The sequence below is a fragment of the Hypanus sabinus genome, chromosome 1, assembly GCF_030144855.1.
Source record: "Hypanus sabinus isolate sHypSab1 chromosome 1, sHypSab1.hap1, whole genome shotgun sequence".
Taxonomy (NCBI): domain Eukaryota; kingdom Metazoa; phylum Chordata; class Chondrichthyes; order Myliobatiformes; family Dasyatidae; genus Hypanus; species Hypanus sabinus.
The window spans coordinates 146,427,961-146,447,075 of NC_082706.1; the positions used below are offsets into that span (position 1 = coordinate 146,427,961).

At 49.2% G+C, this 19,115-nt stretch overlaps 1 protein-coding gene across 1 annotated transcript in view; it reads left to right on the forward strand.

Moving 5' to 3' along the window:
• Positions 1 to 19,115, forward strand: part of sspo (SCO-spondin) — a 261,575-nt gene that overhangs the window by 87,833 nt on the left and 154,627 nt on the right. Inside the window, exons 38-49 of the mRNA XM_059990301.1 lie at positions 1,027 to 1,267; positions 2,042 to 2,621; positions 2,949 to 3,212; positions 3,430 to 3,499; positions 3,905 to 4,025; positions 4,306 to 4,519; positions 8,453 to 8,594; positions 9,119 to 9,388; positions 10,005 to 10,157; positions 11,342 to 11,491; positions 13,378 to 13,557; positions 16,550 to 16,714. Of these exons, the coding sequence (XP_059846284.1) occupies positions 1,027 to 1,267; positions 2,042 to 2,621; positions 2,949 to 3,212; positions 3,430 to 3,499; positions 3,905 to 4,025; positions 4,306 to 4,519; positions 8,453 to 8,594; positions 9,119 to 9,388; positions 10,005 to 10,157; positions 11,342 to 11,491; positions 13,378 to 13,557; positions 16,550 to 16,714 (2,550 nt within the window). The remainder of the gene's footprint in view (positions 1 to 1,026; positions 1,268 to 2,041; positions 2,622 to 2,948; positions 3,213 to 3,429; positions 3,500 to 3,904; positions 4,026 to 4,305; positions 4,520 to 8,452; positions 8,595 to 9,118; positions 9,389 to 10,004; positions 10,158 to 11,341; positions 11,492 to 13,377; positions 13,558 to 16,549; positions 16,715 to 19,115) is intronic.

The window sequence follows — 19,115 nt, forward strand, 5'->3', positions numbered from 1 at the left end:
TTGATTTTCCAACCCTGGGGAAAAGATAGTAAACATGCACCCTGTTGGTGCCCTATTATAAGATCACCTGTAATTCTCACATGTCTCAGTGAATAAAGTCCCAACCTGCTCAACCTCTCATAATAAATTAGTCTCTCAAATCCTGGCAGCATCTTCATAAATCTCATTTGCACTCTTTCCAGCTTAGTTGCTTCTTTCCTATAACAGTGTGACCAAAACTGAACACAATACTCCAAATGTGGCTTCACTGACATCTTGTAGAACTGCAACATAGTTCACCTTCTGCACTCAGTGAAGGCTGTGAATTTACCATCTTGTCTACCTGTAATTTCACTTTCAGAGAACTGCGTACTTGTATTTCTAGGTTCTGCATCACTCCTCAGGGCCCTTCCGTTCACTAACGAAGACATACCTGGATTTGTCTTCATAAAATATGTTGCACTTATCTGAATGTAACCGCATTTGCCATTCCTCAGCCCAATTACCCAGCTAATCAAGACTCATTTGTAAATCCTCATAACTTCCTTCATTGTCCTCACAGTACTTGTCTCCTATGATGTGGTAACTATATCTGCACATGATACTCCAAGTACAATGTAACCTGTGAAGCTGTGACACTCCAACCTCTATATTCCATGCACCATTTCATGAAGATAAGGTGAGCATCCCCTTCACCAACCTCTCTACCTGTACCACCACTTTCTGGGAATCCTAAAATTTCTCTGTTCAATATTCCTTATAGATACCTATCATTTACGCTACATGTCCTCCCTTTTTCTGACTTCCTAAAATATTTCATATCCCACTCTTTTGGATTAAACTTTATCCACTAAAGTTCCTCTAATCTTTCCACCTAATCTGTATCCTGGCCAATCCTTGGACAACCTCCCTCATTGTCCATTACACCACCAACATTTGTGGAATCTATTGGCGCAGTGGAAGAGGGCAAAAGGACAAGTTGGTCCGTCAGATTCAGAGGGTAACAAACAGAATGCACTGACATTGTACTCTGGTCTCCTGGTCTAGAGGAAACCACCTATCCATCCAATACCCCTGGCTTCCCAGAGGTGGGCCCTGTTACCCCCACTGCACCAGGAGAGATGGCTTCACCTCCAACCAGCACTGCTGGCTGCCGGAACGGGGAGTTCCGCTGTCACAACGGTCACTGTGTTCAGGCTGGAGTTTCAGGACGAGTATGTGATGGAGTCAATGACTGTGGAGATGCTTCGGATGAGCTGTACTGTGGTGAGTCTCTCCCCTGCTCAGGGTAAGGGTCAGAGGGCAGGTTACGGGTCAGATTCTGAGTGTGGAGGACCAGAGTCTACAGAGAGATGTGGTAAGTTTAGTTTCTGGGGAAAAGCTGGCAAATGGGGATACTGTAAGGTTATACACACAGTAAGCAGAACATTGTTTAATCAGAGAAACACCGTAGGTTGCTATGATTGGGAGAGACTGCCGAACCTCAGATGGAAATGCAAAGGTGTAGTGTGCAGCAAGATGGTCTCTGTTTCAAGAAATGGAGCATCAAGTTGAGGAAGGCTTGCTGTGTACTGTTCTGCTGTCCCTGTTTAAGGAGGAGTGTTTGAACATGGGACAGTTCAGAGAAGATGAACTAGGTTGGTGTAGGGGACAGAGCAGTGATCTCTGAAGTTTGGAATAAACAAGACATAATTCTGTTGAAGCATGCGAGGTTCTGATGAAAGGCTGTTAACCTAAAACATTCACTCTTTTCTCCCTCCAGAGTTGCAGCCTGATCTGTTGAGTCTTTCTAGCAGTTTCTGTTCTCATTTGAGGGAAAATAATGAGCACAGAAGTCAGCATGAACATGTTGGGTCAAGGGGCCTGCTCCTGAGTAGTTTGACTGTATGGCTTATCGAGTACTCGAGAGGGTAGATGCTGAGAGGATAATCCAGTGCGGGGGGTGGGGAGTAGAAGCTTCTGGAGGAACTTGATGGATCAGGCAGCATCTGTGGAGGGAAATGGAAAGTCCAGGTTTCAGGTTGAGACCTTTCACCTGGACACTTGTATTGAATGTCTTTAGAAATGCTGAAGTGGAGTATGGAGGATCACAAATGTGTTGTCTGTGTGTGAGTGTGTGTTGGGTGAGTGTGCAGCGAACTTGCGCTGGGCGAGTGCGCAGAGAGCGTGTGCTGGGCGAGTGCGCAGAGAGCGTGTGCTGGGCGAGTGCGCAGAGAGCGTGTGCTGGGCGAGTGCGCAGAGAGCGTGTGCTGGGCGAGTGTGCAGAGAGCGTGTGCTGGGCGAGTGTGCAGAGAGCGTGTGCTGGGCGAGTGCGCAGAGAGCGTGTGCTGGGCGAGTGTGCAGAGAGCGTGTGCTGGGCGAGTGTGCAGAGAGCGTGTGCTGGGCGAGTGTGCAGAGAGCGTGTGCTGGGCGAGTGTGCAGAGAGCGTGTGCTGGGCGAGTGTGCAGAGAGCGTGTGCTGGGCGAGTGTGCAGAGAGCGTGTGCTGGGCGAGTGCGCAGAGAGCGTGTGCTGGGCGAGTGTGCAGAGAGCGTGTGCTGGGCGAGTGTGCAGAGAGCGTGTGCTGGGCGAGTGTGCAGAGAGCGTGTGCTGGGCGAGTGTGCAGCAAACGTGCGCCATCGAGTGCACTATGAGCGTGCATTGGGTGAGTGTGGCTGCATTTTGCAGAGGCTCCTGTAACCAGGAGTTGTTGTTCCCTCAGGAACGTTTCCCCCGACCACGTTGGGTTCAACGGGCTGTCTACAGTCGGAGTTTCGCTGTAGAGCGAGTGGAACATGTGTGTCCGTGTCCCAGAGATGTGACGGGCACTCTGACTGCAGTGATGGCACTGATGAGATTGGCTGTGTCTTCTCCAGGTAAGACAGCTGACCAGGACAGTGGGAGGAAGCAGAGATATTCACTCCCCACCAGTCTCTTTCTGCCCTCCCTCCCTGACTGACCAATGCCTTTTCTCTCTCCCAGTACCACACAGGGTATGAAAATGGTCACTGCTCAAGAGACCAGCAGCATTGACCGCCAGTCAGGCTCCCAGGAAACATCGCCGAGGACTCCTGCGAGTGGTGCCCTACCCACTACAGTCACTGGGCACTGGGCTATCATTGGACCATCTGCTGACGTCTCCTCGAAAACCACCCTCGTTCCTCCAAGCCAAGGTTCAGCTGTCACTGAGGCACATCAGGAGCGCACGCCCCCCAGAACCAGGGTTGGAGAGCCAGCTGGCACCCCCTTCACACAGGTGGGTCTCAGCCTGTTGCTGCTAGGACCTGGGGCAGGGTGAGGTGCCCAGGAGAGTCATGCTGCTGGCTCCTGGCACCGGGTTGCTCTCTCCCTGAGTGTCTGGCAGCAGATTGTAGAGGAGGGAGTAATGAAAGGGGAAGGTGGGGAAGGGAAAGGTTCAGGGATGGCTGGTGAGTTCCAGTGCTCACCGTCTTGTTCTCCCTACCTCTTCACAGATGGAGCCCAGGACTGAGGAGCGGAGAGAGAATAGATCGTCAGCACCCATTTCCCGGCCTCAGCCCCCTGGTACAGTTGTCCAGCCCCCGACTGCAATGTAGCAACTCCAATGTATCCTCACCCATCCTTCTCCTCCCCCTCCCTCTCCCTCCTCCACCCATTCTACTCTTCCTCTACTCATCCCTCTCCTCTACACTCCATCTCCCACTCCCTTCCTTTCCCACCACCTCTCTTTCCCTCTCCTGCACACCTTTCCTCTCTCTGTCCAACTTGCTCTCCCACCACCCCCAACTCCTCTCCCTGCCCATAAACCACCTCCCTTCCTACCCCTCTCCTCCCTCCCTCTCCCTATCTCCCCCATTTCCCTTTGCCACTCTCTTTCCTTCTTTTTGTTCAATTTCTCCTCCTTCCCCAATCCTCTCCCTTCCCCGTGACTCTTTCTCTGCTACCACTGACCTCTGCTCCTCCCCTCAGGTCCCTGTGACAAGCCGCTGGGCCTGGAGGATGGCCGGATCCGTTACCAGCAGCTAAGCGCCTCCTCATCCCGGGAGAGTAACCCTCCCGATGCTGGACGTCTCAACATCGTCCCGAACATGTGAGTGACCCCCTTCCCAATGTCTGCTGCCCAGCCAGGGAGTCAGAGAGCAGGATGGGTAGATAGGGCAAGGCATGGTCAGTGGTCGCTTACCCGGGACTGGGTCAGGGGTCGGACTGCTGACCTGAGATGTGGTCAAGGGGTTAGTCACTGAGCTGGGGATGAGGTCAGAGGTTGGATCATTGACTTGGGGTGCAGTCAGGGGTTGGGCAGCTGACCTGGGTCGTGGTCAGGGGTTGGGTCACTGAAGGTGTAAGTGACGTAATGCTTTGTCCTTCAGACTGAAGCTGGAGCCCGGCTGGAGTCCAGAGGATGGGGATCCCAGTCCTTACTTCCAGGTGGATTTCCTGGTGCCAACATTCATATCCGGTGTGATTACCCAGGGAGGGAGTCGATCAGGAGGCTTTGTCTCCCACTACAGGCTCATGTCCAGTTACGATGGGATCCACTTTGTAAATTATACTGGTACAACAGACTGGACAATGCCTCCCCAGGTAGGCAGCGTTATGGTGGCGGGGGGGGGGGGGTGATGCATGGTTACAGGCCATCCATTACAGGGCAGGCTGACAGGATGGATGTTACTAGGCAGAGGTTACAGGTTATGGTTTATAAGCTTTAAGGGATGGATATTACAAGACATGTGCTAAAGCATTAAAGGACAGGCATTGCCAATCATGTATTAGAATCATTGCAGGCAGCTATTACAGATCATGTGTTGCAGGCATTTCAGGATGCTCATTGCAGACCATGCACTACAAGCTATGTGCTATATACACATTGTGTTAACCATGATGTTGAGGGTGGGCAGGGGTATTCAAAATATTTGCCTGGGAACACCTGCAAGTCAGCTGACTGGAGACTGATTTCTCTGTATATTTGCCCAGGTCAGAGTGAAAAGATCATTCCCCCTCTCCACCAATGCCTGAGGCTCAGCGTGGTGTTCAGTTGTGAGATAAGTGACAGACCTGGTTCAGGTGGTCACTAAGGTCTGGAAGGCAGGGAACAGCAGAGCCTCATCCACTATCTCCCAAACACCTTCTGATTCAAGGGTAACAACTGGGAAAATTGTAAATGCTGCACCCTTGTTCAAGGAAGAACATGAGATTAAATCCAGGAGCCAAAATCAATTGATGGCATTAGAGAAAATTCTGGAAACAGTTGTCACTTACTGAGTTAGTGGAGAATGGTTAGATAACATATAAACATATAAACATAGAAAACCTACAGCACAATACAGGCCCTTTGGCCCACAAAGCTGTGCAGAACATGTAGATGCAGCTCTGTAAAACTCTAGTTAGGCCACACTTGGAGTACTGTGTCCAGTTCTGGTCTAGAGAGTATGCCTTATGATCAGAGGTTAAGGGAGCTTTACTCTCTGGAGAGAAGGAGGATGAGAGGAGACATGATAGAGGTGTACAAGATATTAAGAGGAATAGACAGAGTGGACAGCCAGCGCCTCTTCCCCAGGGCACCACTGCTCAGTACAAGAGGACATGGCTTTAAGGTAAGGGGAGGGAAGTTCAAGGGGGATATTAAAGGAAGGTTTTTCACTCAGAAAGTGGTTGGTGCATGGAATGCACTGCCTGAGTCGGTGGTGGAGGCAGACATGCTAGTGAAGTTTAGACAGGTATATGGAGGAATTTAAGGTGGGGGGTTATATGTGAGGCAGGGTTTGAGGGTCAGCACAACATTGTGGGCCGAAGGGCCTGTAATGTGCTGTACTGTTCTATGTTCGATGTCCTTACCTATAGCCCTCAATTTTACTAACCTCCATGTAGCTATCCAGGAGTCTCTTAAAAGACCCTATCGTAACCACCTGCACCGTCACCGACAGCCCATTCCACGCACTCACCACTCTCCGCATAAAAAAACTTACCCGACATCTCCTCTGTACCTACTTCCAAGCACCTTAAACCTGTGTCCTCTTGTGCTAGCCATTTCAGCCCTGGGGAAAAGCCTCTGACTATCAACAAGATCAATGCCTCTCATCATCTTATACAACTCTATCAGGTCACCTCTCATCCTCCGTCACTCCAAGGAGAAAAGGCCAAGTTCACTCAACCTATTCTCATAAGGCATGCTCCCCAATCCAGGCAACATCCTTGTAAATCTCCTCTGCACCCTTTCTATGGCTTCCGCATCCTTCCTGTAGTGATGTGACCAGAACTGAGCACAGTACTCCAAGTGGGGTCTGACCAGGTTCCTACACAGCTGCAACATTACCTCTCGGCTCCTAAACGCAGTCCCACAATTGATGAAGTTCAATGCACCGTATGCCTTTTTAACCACAGAGTCAACCTGTGCAGCCAACTTTGACTTTTATTGTGAATCACACCTCACCAATCTGAGGTTTTTGCTGAAGTAAAGCAGAGTGTCAATGGGATAACTGTGGCCAGTGTGGACTTCCAGAAGAGTTTAATATGATGTCACATAATAGGCTTAAGATCAGACTGAGGGCATGAAAAGACAGGGTGTGGTATCCCAGGTAGGAAGTCAGCACAGTCAAAGGGAGGCAGAGGCTGCAGTGAGAGGTTGCTTCTGTACACACAGTTCCCCAGAATCAGTACCAGCACTACTGCTCCTCATCGTATTGATGCCCTGTTCAGTGTGCAGATGAACTGCAAGGACTAGAGTGGCAGACTTCAGAATGAAGATGGCAGAGCAAGGAGAGGCAATGCCAATGCTTCTGTCAGGGCTACAGAAGCAGGAGCTACTGTGACACATGTTCACACTTCATGGACCAGCTTATGGACATAAGAAACCAGAGACAGAGTTACCTTTCAGCCCCTCATTCCTGTCTCACCGTCCGATAACATCCTGGCTGATTTCCCTCAACACCACTTCCCTGAACTATCCTGGGGTTCCCTTAATCTCAAATATTGTTCATTCTATCTGAATTTCAAAGTCCCCATTCTTTTGGAGAAGGAAGTTCTTCTCTCTGTCATGTGTGAGTGATTGTTATGTTTCAGGCTGTGACCACAGGTTCTACTTCAACAAGAGAAAGTCTGCAGATGCTGGAAATCCGAGCAACACACACAAAATGCTGGAGGAACTCAGCAGGTCAGGCTGCTGCATCTATGGAAAAAAGTACGGTCGATGTTTTGGGCTGAAACCGTTTGGCAGGACGGGAGAAAAAAAGCTGAGGAGTAGACTTAGTAGATTTAAATCTACTTCTCAGCTTTTTTCTCCAGTCCTCCTGAAGGATTTAGGCCTGAAATATTGACTGTACTTCCTTCCATAGGTTCTGCACCAAATCTGGTGAAACACCTTCTTTACATCTACACTGTTGAACTTTATTGAGAGTAGTTGAGAAAGTACAATGGATCTGGTCTTCATAAGTAGATGCTCAGAATACAAGAGCAAGGAAGTCATGGTGAGTCCTATAAAATACTGGCTTGCTTATAGAATACTCCACAGCTAGAGTATTTTGTTCATATTTAGGAAAGGCATTGGAGAGGGTGCACAAGAGCTTGTTCTAGGAGTGAGGGCCTTCAGGTGTGTGGATTGATTTGCAGGAGCTAGAAAAGAGGAAGTTGTCAGGTATTCTGATGGAGATATTTAAACAGTATTTATATGGTTTAACTGGGAAGGGTACAAAAACATTGAAAAGAAACCTTTCCCATTGGTGCAGGAATGAAGGACCAGGGCAAAGTAAAAACAAACAGATTTAGTGCCTGGAATGCACAACACGGATAAATAGGCTCAGACTGAACAGTGCTTCAGAGAGCGCTGATGTGGGGTCTGGGAAATGGGAATGCAAGAAGGGACCTGGGGGAGTGGGAACCAGAGGAGGCCTGTTGGGAGGGTATCAGAGGGTCGAATCGGGGGGGGGGGGGTGATGAGCTGGATTCCTCCTGCATAGAACTGACACACACTGCAAAGGCTAAATGGTATCATTTCTGATTCTGAAAGAGGCAATTGCAGGTCCCAGGTGCTGCAGACAGACATATCCAACTAAACCTTGGCAACATTGAAAGTCAGTGTACATACAGCAAGCTCCCACAAACAGCAGATAGCAAAAGCACAGCTGGATACTGGAGTTAAAAGGAGAGTTTTTATTGAAACATTAACTAGTGAAAGGGATGGATGGGGTAACTAAAATTAGGGACAACAGCTTCAGCCTGAGATGAGGAGGAATTTCCTCTCATGGAAGGTGAAGAGCCTCTGGAATTCTCTCGCAGTGAACCGTGGAGACAAAATTACTGAATATATTCGGAGTGATGACTGACATATCAAACTACAAGGGAGTCACGATTTGGAGATCGATTGGGGAAGTGTTCTTGAGGCCAAGTTTAGATTGACTTTGATCTCATTGAATGGTGAAGCAGCTGTGGAACTGAGGGACCCATGTGTTCTGATATTCATATCAGTCATTCTGCAGTGACCTCTTGTGGACGTATGGTTTAACTCAAATCATTGGGTTCCAGATTCTTAGAGCAAATTCTGACAGTAACACACCAGTGAGGCGGGACCTCAAGCAGCTGATATTCGCTCGTTACCTGAGGATTATTCCAGTCCGTCAAATTAATGGGATCTTCCTGCGCATTGAGATTCTGGGCTGTCCCTGGAGTAAGTGACAGAAGCAAGCCAGGTTTCTCTTTTGCTTTCCCCTCCACTCCTTCCTCTCACACAATAGTACATTTGTACAGCACCTAAACAGGCTCCTCAGCCAATTGAATCCCCACCCATCTTTGTGCCCATTTACTCTAGTCCCATACTGCCCTGTACCATGATCACCTCTCTTTTAAAAGACACCCACTTTTCAGAAGTTGCTTTACCTCTGAGCTTTCTCTCTCTCTCCCTATCTCCTCACCCTTCTCTCCCCTCACTGCTCTCTCACTCTCTTTTCCCTCCTGCTATCTTTCTCTCCTCCATTGCAGTCTCTCCCTGCCTCTCACCACTTTCCCCCTCTCCTTGCCTTCTCATTATATCTTCCCTCCTCCCTCTTCCTTCTTTGCCCTTGCTCTCTCCTTCAGCTTTCCCTCTTTCTTCTCCCTCTGCCCCACCTTTGCTCCCTCCGCTGTCTGCCTCTTTTGCACCTGTTTTTGTTGGCTCTGTGTCTTAAGGTAATGAATTGTTTGGTCATGTTACAGCCCAGCTGTCAACCCAGGAGCACGTTCTGGGGCCGGGAGTTCCAGAAAGATCTACGACCAGCACCACACGGGGCCCTATGGACACGGGCTCGCAGAGTGCTTGGACTGGGTCCAGAGGATGGCAGACTACCCCATCACCAAGGCACTTTCCAGCTGGCCTCTGTCAGCAAGGAGAGTTCCAGTGTAGGAGCGGAGAATGCGTCAATGCCTCAACAGCTCTGTGCAATCAGATAGCTGAGTGTAGGGACTTTTCCGATGAAAAGGGATGTGGTGAGTGTTCTTCAGCTGGGAGCAGACATTGCTAGCACACTCCAGGACCAGCGTTGGTCCTTTATCCTAAATCTTTCTCTGTCCAATACAGTTGTTCACTATCACCTGTTCCCATCTGACACAAGCCAGATTTGGACCTAATTTGTCTTGGATTACCTGGGCTTTAACCTTATGGAATAGCCTTTTCTGTGGGACCTTGTCACAGATAGTTCGGAAGTCCATGTAAACCTCAACAATTCGGTTACCCAGGTTAAATCAGACCAACTGGATCTCCCACAAACAGGCCCTTGTCACATAATTCTGAACAACTTCTGCTGTTCCATGTGAGGATTAATACTTCCCAATAACCTCCTTACCACTTACTCCAGATTCCCTGCTTTATCCCTGCAATTACAGTTCCATAGTCCTCTAGTCACTCAGCACCTCAACTGTGGCCAGCAAAAATTTACAAATCTCTGGACCCAGCTCAGCAAATCCACCGCCAGCACCCACTCTCTACTCTCCCACCGACTGTCTCCTTGAGTGCCCAGGGACACAACTACCCTCCCACTTTCTCATTGTATCTGATGGTGTTTTTGACAGTAGCTGACTGTAGTTCTTTGGACTGTGTTTTCAGGGACACTGCCTCCTCGGCCCATTTCATTCCCCACACCTGTAGGATCCAGCACACAGGTGGGGTCCAGATGGAGCCTGCCGTCTTCTGCACCGCAGGGTGATGATCTTCCACGTCCCAGCGTGAAAGCTACGAGCACATCTGAGGTGACGCAAAGTAAGTGCTTTCATCCCCACCTGCCTCCCCTCACTTTGGTCACGGCTCCCTGCACTCTCCCTCCAACCTTCTGTCACCTTCCCTCCTCCAGCTTAAACAGGTTACTCTGGGTGGGAGATGTCGCAGAGAAGTGACAAGTTGGCTGGTGAGTCTGTGTGAGAGGGAGACAAAGATGGTTCAGGACATATTCCTGCTAATCAGGGGCACCCTGGGTGTTGAAGGGCAACATAGACAGGAAAATGGAAGCTCCTGGCAAGTTGAGTGTGGAGCACAGCAGGAGACTGAGGAGATGGTAGGGGAGGGGAGACTACCACGAGGGACCTTGTCAAACACCTTACTCAAGTCTATGTAGGCAACATTCACTGTCCTATCCCCATGATTCACCTTTGTCACCTCCTCCAAAAATTTCAGTCCAGTTTGTAAGATGTCACCCACCTTACACAAAGCCCATGCTGACTGTCCCTAATAATGGATGGGTAGGTAATCAATCTGTCTCCCATGGTGGGTAGGTCAAGAACTAGAGGACAAAGAGTTAAGGTGAGAAGGAGGAGGTTTAAAGATGATTCAGAGGGGAAACATAGCAGTTGATACCTGGAATGAACAGCCAGGGCAGGTGGTGGAGGCAGGAACAGTAACACCATTTAAGTGGTACCTGAATGAGTGGGGCAAAGAGAGATACCAAGTTAATGAAGGCAAGTGGGATTAGTGCAGATAGGCATGATGGTCACCATAGGCACAATGGACCTAAGGGCTTGTTTGTGTGCTGTATAACCAACAGTAATCCCATGTGGTAGCTTGTTAATCCTCGCTGGCCTTGTTTACTGGTGAGACAACGTTTAGTGACTTCTGTTCCTCACAGCTTCCAGTAATCTGCCAGTCCTGTTCTCCTGCTGAGTGTACGTTGTGCATCTACTGCTGTTGATGAAGTTAATTGGTAGAAAAATTAATAAAATGGAGGAAGTTATTTTTCACCCAGAAGGTAGTGGGTGGTAGGACTGTGGAAGAGGAGACTGGGGTTGTTGGTACCAGTAGCACGAACCACATTTACAAAGCAGCTGGTTACAATGTCACAGGCCAGAAGGAGGGACCTGCCCACCTTTGACCAGATTGAATTAGGTGGCCTCTTCATGTGCTGTTGACTTCAGTGATTCTACAGTATGACCTTTACCCTGCTTCAATCCCAGGTCTGGAATTCTGGGGAGAATTGCCTCCATTTCTCCGAGTTCTCTGTCTGAATGGACAGTTCAAGTGCAGGTCATTTGACTGCGTCGACTCAGACCAGGTCTGTGATGGGTTTCCTGATTGTCTTGATGGCTCAGATGAACAGCATTGTGGTGAGTGCACTCTGGGAGGGGCAACACCGTGACTGTGCACTCTGGGAGGGGCGACATTGTGGTCAGTGCACTCTGGGAGGGGCAACGCTGTGACCGTACACTCTGGGAGGGGTGGCATTGTGGTCAGTGCATTCTGGGAGGGGCAACACCGTGACTGTGCACTCTGGGAGGGGCGACATTGTGGTCATTGCACTCTGGGAGGGGCAACGCTGTGACCGTACACTCTGGGAGGGGTGGCATTGTGGTCAGTGCATTCTGGGAGGGGCAACACCGTGACTGTGCACTCTGGGAGGGGCGACATTGTGGTCAGTGCACTCTGGGAGGGGCAACGCTGTGACCGTACATTCTGGGAGGGGTGGCATTGTGGTGAGTGCACTCTGGGAGGGGCGACATTGTGGTCAGTGCACTCTGGGAGGGGCAACGCTGTGACTGTGCACTCTGGGTGGGGCGACATTGTGGTCAGTGCACTCTGGGAGGGGCAACACCGTGACTGTGCACTCTGGGAGGGGCGACATTGTGGTCAGTGCATTCTGGGAGGGGCAACACCGTGACCGTGCACTCTGGGAGGGGCAACACCGTGACTGTGCACTCTGGGAGGGGCGACATTGTGGTCAGTGCATTCTGGGAGGGGCAACACCGTGACTGTGCACTCTGGGAGGGGCGACATTGTGGTCAGTGCATTCTGGGAGGGGCAACGCTGTGACCGTACACTCTGGGAGGGGCAACACCGTGACTGTGCACTCTGGGAGGGGCGACATTGTGGTCAGTGCATTCTGGGAGGGGCAACACCGTGACTGTGCACTCTGGGAGGGGCGACATTGTGGTCAGTGCATTCTGGGAGGGGCAACACCGTGACTGTGCACTCTGGGAGGGGCGACATTGTGGTCAGTGCATTCTGGGAGGGGCAACGCTGTGACCGTACATTCTGGGAGGGGCGACATTGTGGTCAGTGCATTCTGGGAGGGGCAACATTGTGGTCAGTGCATTCTGGGAGGGGCAATGCTGTGACCGTGCACTCTGGGAGGGGCAACACCGTGACCATGCACTCTGGGAGGGGCGGCATTGTGGTCAGTGCATTCTGGGAGGGGCAACACCGTGACCGTGCACTCTGGGAGGGGCAACACCGTGACCATGCACTCTGGGAGGGGCGGCATTGTGGTCAGTGCATTCTGGGAGGGGCAACACCGTGACCATGCACTCTGGGAGGGGCAACACCATGACCGTGCACTCTGGGAGGGGCGGCATTGTGGTCAGTGCATTCTGGGAGGGGCAACGCTGTGACCATGCACTCTGGGAGGGGCGGCATTGTGGTCAGTGCATTCTGGGAGGGGCAACGCTGTGACCGTGCACTCTGGGAGGGGTGGCATTGTGGTCAGTGCATTCTGGGAGGGGCAACGCTGTGACCGTGCACTCTGGGAGGGGCGGCATTGTGGTCAGTGCATTCTGGGAGGGGCAACACCGTGACCGTGCACTCTGGGAGGGGCAACACCGTGACCGTGCACTCTGGGAGGGGCGGCATTGTGGTCAGTGCATTCTGGGAGGGGCAACACCGTGACCGTGCACTCTGGGAGGGGCGACATTGTGGTCAGTGCACTCTGGAATTCATGTCCCATTGTTAATTGTGCATGGGTACAATGAAGCACAGTGAGAAGATAGCACAACCGAGATGCTGAGGATCCTTACTGCATTCTTGAGGCAGAACCTCTTGTAGATGCTGTGGGGAAGGTTGTGTCCACTACATTGTATCATTCCTGTGTGCTGGAATTGCTGCACCAGTCAGGATATGTTCAACAATAACCCAGAGGAGTTTGCTAGTGATTGCTGGATCTGTGGCCAGTGGATGCTGCGATGGATGGTCATTCTGATTTCTGGATCCTTGTGTTCAGGTTTGTCTCCTGCCTCAGTGACACCACCAGCAAGGACTGCGGGTCCGAAGTTCTCCACCATTCATCCAAGTGCTTGCTCCACCAGACAGTTCACCTGTGGCAGCGGGGAGTGCCTTCCTCAGCACCAGGCATGTGATCTCCGGACCGACTGCCAGGACGGTTCTGATGAAAAGGATTGCGGTAGGTCAGAGACCTGGGCACGGCTTTGAACAGGCACCGTGCGTGAATGGGCCAGTTTGGGGACAATATGTGTTCTGGGGTTGGGACCATGGGCGGAGGTCCAGAGAAGACTGGAGACCAGACATGAAGTTGGGCACCAAGGGCTGGTGGCCTGCAGATGGGGGTTGGAGGGATCAGGGATGTCATTGGGTAGAGTGGCAGAAAAGTTGAATGAAAGTATGAGGCAGTGGTAACCAGGGGTTCAGGGCAGATGACCAGAGGTCAGAAGGCTGAGATAGATGGTCAGAGTCTGTGGTCAAGAAGATGACCAAAATCAAGGGCTGCTGACCAGGGGTTGGAGGACAGGTAGATGAAGGCCTGGGTTGGAAGAGAGGTTACTTAGAACATGGAAGAGCACAGCTCTTTGTTCCACCACGTTTGTGCAGACAATGATGCCAAATAAACTAAGCCTGCACATGGTTAGTACTCCTGCTTTCCCTGCCTGTCCATGACTCTAAATACCACTCAAATGTTGTTGTATCTGCTGAACCACCTCCCCGACAGTCTGTTCCAGGCATCCACCATCCTGTGTGGGTGGGGAGGGGAACAATACCATACACATCTCCTTCAAACTTATGCCTTCTGGTATTTGACATTTCCACCCTGACTCTACCCTATCTATGCCCCTCAATTTTATAAACAGTCACGTTTTCTTAAGGTTTCCATGGCTGAGAGGGGTGGGGGTGTATTGGTGATAAGCTTCCACTACCTATTAAATACTCCCAGTGGCACATGTCTCAACTAGCCTCTGACAATCAAGTCCAGATCCTGACCTTCGTGTGTCTAAGCTACTAAGCCCAGCAGAACAGTTTCTACTAATGGGAGAAGGGGTAAATTCAGCTTATTTGCACCTTAAAACCAGATACTTTGGGCAGATTGGTCTTGTCAGCTGTGATTGGTTGGTAGGTCTTCTAGGAGAAGGAAATCGCTGACAAACCTTTTGCTGCCTTGCGGCTATAACCTATTCATTAGAAAAGTTTCATGAGTAAACTGCAAAGAAAAATCTGGAGCTGGAGTCCCTAAGGCAGCCCTACATTGAGTTCAACAGGGCTGGCAACTCCTGCGATGCCATTGGTGCTGGATGGTATCAGTCTCTGCTGTTCCTTTAAATTAATCAGCTGCATGGAGAGGGGGAGCCTGTTTCATGGGCCACAGCTTGTTCTACATAATGTCCTGCCCTGGCTTGCATATCACTTAGACAGCTAGGAATTGAATAAAGAATCTTGTGGATTGGTTAGTAGAGAACATGGACTAGTACTCAAGAATCACTACACACAAGGTAGGTAAACGCAAGACTGGGCAAAGACAAACAAAACAGAGAAAACTTGAATAGACCAATAAAACAAGGCACAAGTGAAAATGATCAACAAATAATCAGGGGAGGAGGAACATTAGAGCCTAGAGGATTCTGGTGCACCCAGGCATTTAGACCAAGTCTTGACAAATGCACGGACCAGAACTACACACGGTGTTCCAGATGTGGCTTAACCAAAGTTTTACACAGTTGCAGCATGACTTTTATACTCAGTGCCCTGACCAATGAAGGCAAGCGTGCCATACTCCTTCGTGACCATCTCATCTCCTTGCATTGCCACTCTCGGGGCACTCTGGACTTTCTCCCCAAGATCCCACTGTACATCAATGCTCCTAATCTTCTATTTGCTGCCCTCTTGCATTTGTTCTGTCAGAGATTCTCTACTCATTTCCAATTGGTCTACATCCCATTCTATCCTTTGGCAATCTACTATACTACCCACAATTCCATCAATACTGTGTTGTGTGCACACTTATCAGTTTATCTACATTTCTGTTAAAAATAATTTATCTAGCAACATCTCTGGTCAGAGCCCTGCAGTCAGAGAAACACCCCTTCATTACTACCCTGTGTCCTCAATGGCCATTGTCCAAGTTCAAGTGTCCATGGATCCCATGTGCCTTCATCTTCTGGATCAGCCAACCATGAGAGACCTTGTCAAATTCATTATCCTACCTTTATCAATAATCTTCATCACCTCCTCAAAATAACCGGTTAGTAAACATGACTTGCTCCACACAAAACTGTGCTGGCTCTCTCGCCTATATTCTCCCAAATCTGAGTAAATCCTATCCGTAAGAATCCTCTCCAGTAACTTGCCTACCACTGCTATGAGACTCACCAATTTGCTGTACTGTCACTAATGCCCTTGAACCCAAGAACACCACCGGCAAGTGTCCGGTCTGAAGAGCGTTGGGAGGTCAGAGGTCAGGGGCTTGATTTGGGGTTGAGTTCTGGTGATCAGAGTTGGGAGGTCCAAGCCTGTGGATCATTAGCTGGGGATTGGGCTAGGGTTTGCGTGTCCATTGACAGTGCTAAGAGCCTGGTAAGCAGGGGTTTCTGATGTAATGAGGTGAGGGGCTAAGGTAGAGTAGAAGTGGTGTAGATAATACTCATCGGGTTTGTACCATGAAGCAGGAGACTGGGCTGCTGGGTTTCCATTGGGTAGGGTTAGAGATGGGATGGATATTTCTAGGCTCCTTTGGAATGTCCCAGACTTCTCTGTCCATGACAGTTCTTCCTAGGGAACATTGGTCACTGTTGCTGGGGAGGTATAGCAGCCAATCCATGCACAGCAAGCTCTCACAATAGGGACTGTTGTAGCCAGACCATCTGTGGTACCACCAGGTGAAAATGGAAGGATGGGAATTATCCCATTAAAGGATCCAGGAAACTCACCTTGGGCAGGCAATGGGCTCAGGTTAACATTGCCATTAACATTAACATTGCACTGAAATCAGACCTTTGGGCCAACTGGTCCAAACCATTTTTATCCATGTACCTGTCCAAATGATCTTTGTGTTCAAAAGCTACCCCTAGAGTGTGGCATTCTCTCCGTACCGAAATGTTGACCCAGCCTGTGAGTGGGAGAGGTGAGGAGGGCAGACTGCTGTTTAACACTTGTATTTGTTCTGACAGTGGACTGTGTGGTTTCGGTTTGGACGGCGTGGAGTGCGTGTAGTCAGAGCTGCAGCCTCGGAGTGATGTTCCGGCAGAGAGAGGTGCTGCGGCCCGAACTCCCTGGTGGAAAGTGTAACCTCACACTGTGGGATACCCGAGCTTGCTTCAAGCAGGCCTGCCCAGGTGAGGGTGTGAGGGAATGGGGGACCAGAGGGAAAGCTCACATTGGATGATTGTGTTACTGAAGTTGTGCTTGGGGCGAAAGGGCTGTAACACTGGGTTATGGACACACATGGCAGACTACCGCTGGCAGAGAGCGAGCTGTCTCTGGATGCGCTGGTTGGTTATTGGTACAGCGCAGGAATTGGTTCTGCATCTCTGTACTGAACATAATGTCGAATTATAATTCTCTTCTGCCTGTAGGTGAGTCCCATCCCTCTATTCTCTGCATATTAGAATCAGAATCAGATTTAATATCTCCAGCATATGTCGTGAAATTCATTAAATTTACAGCAGCAGTACAATGAATACATGATAAATAAATACAGAGGAAAAACTGAATTACAGTAAGAATATATGTCTATTAAATAGTTGAGTTAAAATAAGTAGTGCAAAAAAATTGCATCTAACAGTCCCTAAAACATTACTGTCGAATCTGCTTCCATTATCATCCCTGCAGTCCATTCCAGGCATCTACCAGTTTCTGTGTAAAGGGGGAAAAAAAACTTGCCTTACCCATCATCTTTAAATGTGACCCTAGCATCTTAAGTGCATGTTCTCTGGTACTTGACATTTAACCCTGGAAAATTCGGTCTCCCCTTAGCCTCCAATTCAGGTTTATCCAACTTGTACTTGTAGCATATACTCTCGAGTCCATGCAGCATTTTAACGAATCTGTTCTGCACCCCCTCCAAGGTGTTCACATCCTTCCTGTAACGGGAGCAATGGTCTTTCCTGAGGCAGGTTCTGTGCTGCTCACAGAAATTGCTGCAGTTTCCTCCAAGTTCAATATGAAAGCAGCAAAATTTGGATCATGTGGACCAGCTGATGGTCACACCAGGAGCCTCAGATGTCTAAATGCTGATCCATGAATCCATCAACTGGCTTTTAAATGAATCCCATGTTAAATGTGGGTTGATCCAATAACAGCCACTCAGAGTGGACTCTCCCAGCTCCAACCTAATAATAGCTTTCTTCAGTTTAGTACTTTCCTTAGGTCCAGTCTTATCCTTACCTTTAACTATCTGAAAACTTAAGAAAGTTATAATTCAATATTCTCAAATGCTCTCCCACTGAAACTCCAATCACATGGCCAGATTAATTTTCCTGTATAAGTTCTCTCATGGCTCCTTCCTGGTTGGACAATCTACATACCATGTCAAGAAATACTCCTGGATGAGCCTTACAAATTCTGCCCTGTCCAAGCCCTCGGCACTGAGGGAGTCCCAGTCAATACTGGGGAGACAAAAGTCACTCTGTCAGTACCTCCAGTTGAACTCTGTCTTTTTGTGTGTTTTCCCCCTCGCTGTCAGTCTGTGATTTTGTATTGCCATGTGCTCCTGTCCCCAGACCTGCTCTACTCCGGCCCCTGTATTACTGAATACTCCATCTCTCATCTATTTCTCATTATTATCTGCATTGCTGCCACCTGTGTCTCATTGTGCTCCACCTATCATCTGCCTCTCTGTTTATTGCTCAGTGTATTTCAGTCCTGTGTTTTCACCTATCTGTTCCAGATTGTGCCTGTGAATTTTCCTGAGCCTTTCCAGCATTTGTACCTGTACTCTGTCTGTCTGCATATTGACTCTGCCTGTTTCCCGATTCTGGTTTTTGGATTTCTCTGAATGTTTTGATCTCTGCCTGAACTTTGACACCAACTTTGTTTGCACCTCAGGATTTGTTACTCAATTAATACCACTGTGTGCACAGTACTGGGTCTGTGATTGGATCCCTGCTCCAGCATCCTGACACACTCACTGCAACTGCCCTGTTACTTTTACCTCTTTCCATAATCTGTCTACCTGTCTGTCCCTCTCCTGCTGGTTATTGGGAGGCCTACAGTACAACCTCATATGACTATACCTTTTTCCTGAACTCCACCCACATTACTATAAATTGCCCATTGCACATTTAGATGGAGACGTAATGTAAAAAACATTTTTACTTATCATTTATGTGAAGGATGTAAGTAATAAAGTTAGTTCAATTCAATTCAATTCATTGCCTCAATGGATGAACCCTCCAGGATGTTCTCTCAAAGTGCAGCTGTAACATTCTTCCTTGTCAGTAGTGTACCTCCCCTGCCCCCTGTACATCCCTCTCTACCATGTCTGAAACATCTGAACCTTGGAACATTGATCAGGCAGTCATGCCCTGTCCCTCGCTCAACCAAGGATCTGTAGTGGTATTATAGTTCCACCTCTAGATCCTGACTCTAAGTTTATCTGTCTTACCTATAATCCTGTTTTGAAGTAAACACACTAACCCATCACAGAGTCATGGAGCACTACAGCTACATCAGCCCCACTATGTTCATTAACCTGGATCAATCCTATTCCTGTGTCTCATACAATGGGCTGAATGA